Raw genomic sequence first — 10,854 nt, 5'->3', positions numbered from 1 at the left:
TGATACTATGCTGACGTACGAGAATCTATATTTGTAAAATTAAGCGTAATAATAATTTTGTGCGTTTCTTCAGATAATTTATAAGAAGCTATTTACAATTGGTGTTTCACAAACTATCAATGTGTAAATATACTATGTACAACCAAGGGCTTCATGGATGATAAATATATTGGCATCTTAATCAATAGATCTACCTGTTTTAACCAACAAATGGCATAAGATGGACACTGTTATTTTGATATTCATTTAAAGTAAAATTTGTTTTTCTTCATGATATTTTCACTTCTCACATTTACTCAACGAATAATTTGAAGTTCTGCAATGAAACCACCTATGCCAAAAAAACTGTATAAAATTTCTTAAAAGCAAAGAAAAATTGTGTTGGTTAATTATCAGTTATTTATTCAATTTCGAACTCTTGTTGTATTATTTTTCTAACCCCAGTGCTTCTTAATTTAAACGAGAGAAAAGCTCTCGTAGACGATACTATATTTGCTGGTCGGGTAATATGAGCGGCTTTAAATATGTTGCTGGTGGTTTGAGTGAAATAGTCTACAAAAGCTTTCCGCTCTGAAAATATATTTAAAATTAAAAATTATGAAAACAATTGGTAATTTTTATACTGTGATTTGTACAGATACGAGGAAATAAATGTTTATGGATCGGACATTAACAAACAATATTCACATACTTGTTTTAATATACATAAATAATATTTAAGATTAAAATAACAATACATATTCATTTAATATAGGGTATGTAAGAGTATGATTGCTATTTCTATTGCAAGGGAAAACGAAGCATTTTTTTATTGCCTAAAAACAGCTTCGTTTGGGCGTTTTTGACATGAATCTATTTTATACCTGGAAACTCAACCAAAAACCAATCTAAGAAAACCCAAAATACATATATTGTGTTATTCTTTCCGAATAGTAAGATATTTTATCGACTCACAACAAGTCATACATTTCTATACAAGAAAAATGTCTCGAGTCTCATCAATTGGGTTTATACTACCGTCGTTAGGCCTCAAATTTAATGGGCGGAAAAAGCCGTGGCCAATCTACAAACTCTAGGCCATAGTGAAAGATGCCACTAATACTGACACCGATTAAGGCACCCCAGAAAAGCATAAACAGTAGATTTTCCGTATTGAATTCTGGTGGCACCAGAGTTGTTAGGAAAAGCATTGCAATTGAAAAGATCAAAATTGCCGGGAACTGAAAATAATAAATGATTTTTGTTATATTCGATTTTTTTAAAGAATTACATATTTATTATCTTAATTCTATATACGTACCACATTATAACGCCAAGTATGTTTAACATCTAGTGGTGTAGGTAAGGAATCATTTACGACATAGCGACCCAAAAAGAGATCAATACCATCCTAAAATCAAGGGAATGTACTTTAGTAAAGTTGGAATCTTTTTTCAATTTCAGAATTTATTTATTGTGCCGGCGCGTCGACTAACTTTTGGCAGTCGCCGTCGATTATGTCGGCTTTATTTAAATATGGAAAATTAATTGTTGCAATTTCTACCAAAATGTTGAACTTTCCTCTCAAAATTTGCCATGTGATATGAATACTATGAAATATAATTATAAGATCATTTGTACAATTAATCTCATAATCATTCGTAAAAACTGATTTTGATTTCAATGAACAATTGCCCGTCCTCGAATGCAAAAAATGTTTTGTGTTGTTATGCATTGACACACGGAAGCGAGCTGCTTCTGCTGGATGAGTTCAGAGTGATGCAGGTGCCTGGTCTGTCGGGTTCGCAGAGCACTCGAAATGGTGTGTAGTCACATTTTAAATTGTTGGAATTAGAAATGAGAGGAAAATGCTGTCATCTTCACTCACGCGTGGTTGGATGTATGACTGTACAACTTTGCATTGTTAGGAAAATATTCATTTGTGAATCGCTGTCGTAAATACCGCGATTACCTAACATTTTACACAACCTCCAGTATCCAGCTTGTTTTCTACTGTACTGTTTCCCGTCTACAGAAATGTTCAATTGGTCTCGAATCCCTGCCAAAAGTTGGTCAAAAAGTTATTCTGTCATTATGGTCAAAAGTTTGCATTCCTATGATCGCCAAGTCGACTCTAAAAATTTCAAAACATTTTCGAAATCGAAAGCTTAACTTTGCCACAATCTGTTAATTTTCCAAAATGGAAATGTCGTAACATTTGAATTGCGAAAGAGTTGATTGCGTATATTTAAAAATATCCCGCTGTAAAGGAATACGTGGACAGTCTTCATTTCGCATGGTTGGCATCATTTCGCATGGTTGTGCCACTTTAGTGGCAAATTTAAAACTTTTTCAAGCAATGACACCTTTGAGCCATGTTTTTGTTGTGCCATTATTTTTACATATTCGTGCCACTTTGTTGTCCAATTTTGTAATCAATAAATTTTTTCAGTAAAATTTTGGTAAATGTCGATCCCGATTCCTGTTAAGATTGAGAATGAGATCGGTTCCATAGAAACTAATCGAATTTACGCGACCAATACATGAGTAATTTTTCTGTCTCATATCATGGTGTTTTCAAGGGATACGTGTACCGCCCGAAAATATGCAAAAAAAAGGTAGTAGGCAAACCGGGTTATGAGAAAATATCTGTATCAAGAAGTAATATTTCATGATATGGAGATAAAATGATTGTTAGGTTGATTTATGCCATGTTAAAATAGTCATTTAACAATTCTGTAGAAAAAAAAAAGAAATGCATTTAATTCGTAATTTTTGTTTATAAAAAAGTGTGCCACAATATTAGAGAATTACCCTTTTTAGAAATATTCAACGGTAGTGCTGGTTGGCATGATACAGTAATTAAAACTGAGGAGATAGTATTCCACTCTTGCGATTAAATGACTTGCATACCCCGGGTGCACCTCCCGATACCCCACCTAAAGAGCTTTGAAATATCTGATTTTGGCAGACTAAAAAGAAATGTCATTGAAGATTTTTCTCTCTCCCGGCTTCAATTAAAATCAGTCAGAAAAGTATATTCGCGATGTGCTTATGATGTCATAGCAATGTTTCATTTTACAATTCCGAAGAAAACTTCCTCGATAAACCTTAGTTTCTTGATTGGGATTGCCGTGTGAGCAAATTTTGCCACTGTAAAAAAATCAACTTACCTGTCTAAATCCATCAGCAAAGTTATTCAAATAATACCGAGTCATTGAATTCACTCCATCTTGAACAAGTCCAGCTTTAGTCCTTTTACCAGTACGAGTAAAATCTGTTTTAAGGGCACCTGTCCCAGAATACTGCAACGAAATCATATCGGCATTATCTGCCCATACACCTTTGAAAATCATTTCGAATTGCGGCGATGCAGACTCCACCTTCTGACCCACACGTAAAATACCCAATTTTTCCAGTGTAGCATTTAAAGAACGACGAGCCAACATACTCTGGACAACATTTGTACGATCCAAACAATCTATACAGTTAGTGCGAAAAACACCATTTTGTGTCGATACGACATTGCCATCATCTCTAATATGAAATATTGAGAACTGGTCTTGTTCATGGGCTAAACGATCGATGAGTATGTTCAAACGATCCCATCGCATTTTCTTACATTCTGCATGGAAATCAAATGCTTCATAACGAATGTTGGGATTGTTAAGCTGTTGAACGAAATTGCGATAAGCTTTTTCCAGAGCACCTTCGGCAGCTTTCTGATCAACCTGTAGTGAAGAAGCATTCAATAATAAAAAAGTGTATATTTGAGTGTAAATCAATCGTACCAAATTCACCAAAACTTGTCTTCCATATTTTGTGACTTGTTCCTCAAAATGTCGGAAACAAGCACCTAAATGATCCCTTCCTGGTATAAGCTCGGGTCTAGGTTTATAACGAATGTTCGGTAATTGCCGCCAAAAGAAAGGCATACTACCACGAGTCTAGAAATTCGAAAAAAGTAAATGGGTCAAACGAATAGTTGCAATGTTTCAATCTTTAATACTAACCTGAACAAATGCCAAACGTTGTCCACTGTATTCCACAATTTGCTCTGTTTCCACATAATTTGCTACATGCCCGTCATCATTAATGCCACGGCTATAGAAGCGTGTACCGGCCTTATGTACAGACCTTCTTGATATAATCGACCAAAAGAAAGTTTGACCATTTATTTGCACCTGGTTAATGGATACAACTGCAAAGCAATATCGTTCGTTCATTATTCCAAAACGTATTTTTATTAACGCCATCACTTACACCCTAATATCAATGGCAATTGAAATTTGCGCATTTCATTACAATTGAAATTATCCAACAATGCTCCATTCCATACAAATCGTGAATCGGCTCGTTCGATTAAACTGCGATTTCTTTCCTCATAGGACATACTATGTAATCGTTGTTGTGAATGGGTCATATCGTAAAAGTAGGAGAAATAAAAGTAGTTTGTATCTAAGGTTTTACGCAACATTTGCAAATAAATATCGTTATGTTCTCGTTGTTTTGGTGTCAAATGCGTCGTTCTTGGAATGTAAGGAATAATGTCGTAACCTGCCAATCGCCATATTACTGCACCATATATCATACCAACATAAAGACGATGTGTGGCTACCACCAGATAATCTCCTCCTACAAGATGTATTGTACCGAGAATACCGCACACTCGTCTTGTGGGTGATAGATTCGACAATTGATTTGTTAGAGCTGCGAAATAGAAGCCGTGATATTATTTAAGAATTATGCAATTTTATATTCGTGTTGTATGTAAGAAAATCGCATTAGTTAGTTTATGGCTCCCAAAGAATCAATAATTTTGAGATATAGGAAAAATAATATAAAATAAAATAAGAAATAACGGTTCCAGCATCGAACGACAAATATAAATAGAAACACAATTCAATTAAAAATTTGTCTTCTCACTGAAGATGTAATAGTGGGAGATCGGTCTCCTCAGAATCAGAATCTCATGGTTCTTAAAAAAATATATATATTTAAAAACATCGTCTAAATATGATGACAATAGTGTCTTCTACATGCCTCAAAAATAATAAAATATCGTCTTCACTATATATGTTCGGGCATTTGCAAGACCACTGAAATTCAAAATTCAGGAGATTTGGTAGCATTTTGCGGATTTTAGATCTAATCGTAATATTAATTTTTCGGAATATCCGAAGAAATTGGCGACTTCTAGATACGTGGGAGGAACGGTCCGATATATTGTATCTTTAGATCATCTGAATGCACAAGAACGCTGTAGACCAAATTCGTAAGATTGTCAATTCTACTATATCAGCACTTTTGTTTGTGACGAAAACTAAACTATACTAAATAAAAATTGGCTTTGGGAAAATCTGTTACAAACTGTAACTATGCGTGACTGTGTAGTTAGCACAGACACAAACTACTTTTTACAGAGCTTTATGAGGGCGCTAATAGAGCACTGTAAAGAGTTAACAGAGGTATGTTCTGCCCTAACCAATATGAGATTTATATTTTGATCACCAGGAAAAATAGTAAATGGTCTTCCTGACCTGTACAAATACAATCATAGACCAAGGAAATAATTTCTTTGATAATTCACAATGATTTTGTTTATTTGCAGAGCGCAGTCATTACAATCAATTGCGCAGTCAAGTCACTCAATTTCTTTTTGGAAAACGGGAATTACCGTATAAATTAGTCAATTTGTATTAAGAAAAAGGTTTGGATGTACAGAATTTTATATGCTTTTACAATATTTGGTGTTTCATCAAGACAACAAAAGAAAGAAAAAAAATTAAAGCTAAATTAAAAATTCACTTATTTACAGACGAAAAAGTGCCATCTACGGTGTGCAGACAAACTACAGCGCTGTAAATTCACATAAGATGTCTATACCTTCCTTGGTCTATGATACAATTTAAAATCAGGTGTTGTGTTAGACCTAAGCATGTGGATCCATTAAAACATCAATATAAACCGATTCCCAATTTTAAATTTTGAGGAACAAAAATTTGTAACATTTATTCGATTTATGATCCGTGTTTAAGTGTAACCGTTAAACATACTCCATATTAAACTGTATGTTTTGAGGTTTTTGGTATATTTTCAACTTTTCCCACAAAATGGGATTGGTATGAAAATTGTATTAGCGAAATTCGATTTTAAGAAATGGTGAAACTTGAATATGTTGGCTGGGTATATAGAATATACAATTTTTTCTTTACTACAATATGTCTATAAAAATCTTTACTATTCCAGAATTAAAAATTTTTCCAGTCCGGATACCTGATGAAGCATTGTATTTGAAATCAGATGAGTTTATTAAAAACCTATGTATACAACAATGGTGCCCACATTTTAGCAATAAAGAATTAATTTTGCATTCAATTTATTATTGCAAAAGACCTTTGCCCTCAAAGTACTTGCGTATGCTAATGTCTAATATGATAGTTCATAAAACAAGAGCAATGTCTAACTAACTGAAATAGATTTTTCGTAAAAAGTTCGAAATATTTACTCTTTTTTAAAAGAACCTAAACTAACGTCTAAAAATTTCAAAAATCATTTTTTGAATTATCTACAAATTTAAGCAATCAATATAACAAAAATACATTCATAGGTGAAGCCTTATCAATCATTCTGCAAACAATAACAACAACACTGTAGAAGTATAATGTTGGCCACAAGCCTAGTACCGGCGACAATGACACATACAAATATTGGCACAATGGGAAAAGAATTCATATATAAGAGTACTAATACATATATTAGTAAGATGGAACTTACATTGCACTTTAACCATACTTGAAGAACGATCGATTATCAATAGTTCATCCTTTCCATTCGGCTCTACAATGAAACGTTCTGGCGTAATATACCTAAAAAGGAGAACAATATACAGACATACACTATGAGAAACTAATGGAGAAGGAAAAATAAATCAAATTCACATGTTTTTCAAAAAAGCTTGAAACAATAGCAATGAAATTGCAAGAAACATTAGTGGGTCAAGTGTTATAGTACTTAGATGCATTTTAACAAGGTTTACGGACAATGGCAGATACATTGAACAATAACAATAATTTCGGTTGCCAGTTGATTTTCACTTACAAATTCATATCATCATGTACTTCCCAACCTGGATCCATGTTTGGTATTGAAGTTTACGAAGTTTTCGAAGGCAATGGACAGTGACAGGGGATGTTGTTAAGAACTATAGCCTATTATTTTTAGCGTTGTGTTACAATAGTATGGTTTTCACAGAAAACTAGTTGCTACAGTTTTGTTGATTTTACACTCTTCTTTAAATTTCGGATATTTTGGGGTTGGCAAAATACTGTTGATTTTCTCTGGTTCCGTAATATAAATCGATTTCTGTGAGTTTGCGAATTTTTTGGGTGTTACTTTAGTTGTATTTCGTTCTATTACAGTTGTTGTCGAATTTGATGTATGTTTACATTCGTTTTCTGAGGGAATTTACATTTAATTTTATTTTCTAATTCGAAATAGACTAATATTAATTAATTTATTGTAAAATTGTAACTACAGCCAAAGTTTCCTGGGAGAGAAGAGATTTTGACAATTTGTGATAAAGGTGACGTTTGCAGACAGCTGGCATTTGTAGTTGCCAGATGGCTAGTGTTCATCAAATGTGATGATTATCCAAATCACATATTATGATAGGTCGTTCAACCGCGTAGTAAAAATTAGAAAACACAGATTGAAGCCGACCGATTTTTGTCAGCGGCTGCTGACACTCAATGTTTGCCATCGGTGGCTTCGGTTGACAGTTCATGCGCTTTACAGACTATCAGTTATTCCGCACGGAATGTCGGTGTTTGTAAAGAATCTTACAGTGTGTCGGTCCGATACGACTTGTCGGCGATGATATAATCGGTAAATGTGTTATCGATCCCATAAACATGCAGCAGTATCGATTATGCCTTCGGACTTATAGTGTGCACAATATATGGGATATGTTCGACACGAGCACTGTCGTCCGGAATAACTGATAGTCTGTAAAGCGCATAATGCGCTTTACAGCATATAAGAAATTATAAATGTTTAATCAAATCAATGAACATCTACACAATCGTGTTTTACTTGACCACAATGATTCTTCTACAATTATCTTAAAATACACTTTTTCTGATAGTTTGCAGGGGTTCTTATTGGTGTCCTTCGAAATTGATCTAAATAGGCACCTAATAATTGCTCTGATGAGAAACTTTTTCGTAGTAACTTGGCGTGGTACAACTTCTCAATAGTGACGGCGCTTTTCCGACGAGTTTTTGATGTCGTATATGATTGTTTTCGACGTAGTGGGGATTCTCAGAAGCGCCCCCAAATTCAAAAAATGTTGGCAGGGACTGTAAGATTCTTTACAAGCACATTCCTTCCGGAATAACTGATAATAAGCGCATCAGCCACATTCAAAACTCAAATTGAAGCATTCGCACCAATACGAGTTTAATTGTACAATCAATCTTAAATTAAATTTAAATTTCATTCAAATTTTCTGAACTAAATTTTTTCTAAATTATTATAACAACTTTATACTGTTTGTAGATAGAAAGGGTAAAATTTTGGCAAAAAATGCAACAATTATTTACACATTTATCTTATCTAAATCAATATTTTTCTTTAATTGGCGGCTAAATTGAGACGAGATGAATTGACATATTGGGCCGCCGCCGACCAGTTTTTGCCAGTCGAAGCCGCCGCCCAATATGTCGACTCAAATTAGCCGCCAATTAATCAAAAATATTGATATAAATCGGAAAAAGTTATTAATAAATTTTGTATTTTTTTCCAAAAAGTTTTAACTTTCCACCCAAAATCCGTTAATATCAAGATGCTATAACAATTTTGCAAAAATCAGCTCAGAACATTTGAATGGAATGTAATGCGCTTTACAGACTATCAGTTATTCCGGACGACAGTGCTCGTGTCGAACATATCCCATATATTGTGCACATTATAAGCTAAGTCCGAAGGCATAATCGATACTGCTGCATGTTTATGGGATCGATAACACATTTAACGATTATTTAGTCATCGCCGACAAGTCGTATCGATCCGACACACTGTAAGATTCTTTACAAACGCCGACATTCCGTCCGGAATAACTGATAGTCTGTAAAGTGCATAAATGTGCTTGTAAGATTGGTTGTACAACTAATCTCATTACCATTCGGATAACTTCAAATCAGAGAATGAAGCCGCCGAGTCGCGCCGCCGATTTTAGCCGTCGCCGACCCGTTTTTAGCAGTCGACGCCGCCGCCGAATATGTCGACTCATCTCGACTCAAATTTAGCCGCCAATTAATCTAAAATATTGATTTATATCAGAAAAATTTAATAATATTTGTTATAGTTTTTGCCAAAATTTTGAACTTTCCACTTTCATTAAATTATTATCAAGTTGCTATAATAGTTTTACAAAAATTTAGCTCAAAAAATTTGAATGAAATGTAAATTTGATTGTAAGATTGGTTGTACAACTAATCTCATTACAATTCGGAAAACTTCAAATTGATTTTATAATGGATAATTTTGCGCCGCCGAACAGACAATTTTTTATCGGCTTAGCCGTCAAGCCGCCGGAGGCAAAAATTTAGTGTTAGCCGCCGCCGACAAAAATGGGTCGGCTTCATTCTCTGCTTCAAATCAGAGAATGAAGCCGAACTCTTTGTGTCGGCGGAGGCTGGGGCGGCTAGACGGCTAAGCCGACATAAATATATCTATTCGGAAGCGGACAATTATCCATTACAAAACAAATTTGCAATTATTCGAATGGTAATGAGATTAGTTGTACAATTAATCTTACATTTTTATATTTACATTTCATTCAAAGTGTCTTAGCTAAATTTTTGCAAAACTATAATAGCATTTTGAAATTGATTGATTGTGGAAGAAAGGTTCAAAGTTTTGGCAAAAAATACGACAATTATTAATACATTTTTCTGATTTAAACCGATATTTTTGATTAATTGATTTAGTCGAGATGAGTCGACATATTCCGCGGCTGCGTCGACTGCCAAAAAATTTCATATTCATAATAGATAATTGTCCTCCGTCGAATAGACAAATTTATATCGGCTTAGCTGTTAAGCCGCCGTCGCCGGAGGCGCTTCTGAGAATCCCCACCCACGTCGAAAACAGTGGCCAAGTTACTAGAAAAAGCATCGCTGTGAATCCCCACCCACGTCGAAAACAATCGTCAAGTTACTAGAAAAAAGCATCGCATGAGTGCAATTATTAGGTGCCTTTTTAGATACATTTATAACGATGCCAATAAAAGCACCCTGAAACTGTTAGACAAAGTGAATTTTAAGATAGTTGTAAAGGAATCATTGTGGTCAAGTAAAATACTGTTACGTTTTTATATTGAGGCGTATTTAATTACACGATAATTAACCCTTCGTTGCATGACATTGCATATATGCAATGTTAGTTTCTTGACTGTCTAGCTCCTATTCTTTTACATATTTTACCATAATTTTTTTTGTTATTCACATTTTGGAAGCCGTAGATTATATTTGATAAGGATTTTGTCCAGTATCGTAACAATTTCATTTAAATAAAGCGAAATTAAAATAAGCATTTTGAGTACCTCGAAAAATTTAACTTATTTGTTTTAATATTATGAAACTTTCTTAAAATTTTTTTAAATGTAAATATAAAATGAAAAGTTTAATCTATTCTAAACGCTACGTGTATAGTTTTATAATACAAATTATATTTACAAGTGCTCTACAATGAATGATATCATATCTGCAATTTCATGCGTTTGAGCCGATATGAACTGTCATTGCATATATGCCATATAATTGCATATGTGCAATGTCATGCATTCAATCAATTTTTGTTACTACTAGGACA

General features: G+C 34.0%; 1 protein-coding gene across 2 annotated transcripts; it reads right to left on the bottom strand.

Annotated features, from left to right (window-relative positions):
• Nucleotides 1-376: 376 nt before the first annotated feature.
• On the bottom strand, nt 377-7,556 carry Sac1 (phosphatidylinositol-3-phosphatase SAC1). Of its 2 annotated transcripts, XR_012720984.1 has the most exons (9): nt 7,081-7,556; nt 6,757-6,848; nt 4,243-4,689; nt 3,993-4,180; nt 3,771-3,926; nt 3,153-3,710; nt 1,301-1,390; nt 955-1,220; nt 377-570 (listed from the first exon to the last, which is right to left on the bottom strand). XR_012720984.1 is itself a non-coding variant. In XM_075302659.1 (8 exons), exons 1-8 carry the CDS (start codon nt 7,116-7,118, stop codon nt 1,023-1,025), a joined length of 1,767 nt encoding a protein of 588 aa, XP_075158774.1. In that variant the 5' UTR covers nt 7,119-7,556; the 3' UTR covers nt 377-1,022. The 2 variants fall into 2 exon arrangements, 1 of the variants encoding a protein (XP_075158774.1); XM_075302659.1 differs by having other exon boundaries at nt 377-1,220.
• Between the last annotated feature and the right edge of the window lie 3,298 nt (nt 7,557-10,854).

Source organism: Haematobia irritans, chromosome 3 (assembly GCF_050003625.1).
Source record: "Haematobia irritans isolate KBUSLIRL chromosome 3, ASM5000362v1, whole genome shotgun sequence".
In the NCBI taxonomy this organism is placed as follows: Eukaryota; Metazoa; Arthropoda; class Insecta; order Diptera; family Muscidae; genus Haematobia; species Haematobia irritans.
Note: the sequence above shows the minus strand (reverse complement) of the source record. Positions and strands in the feature narration are given on the sequence as shown.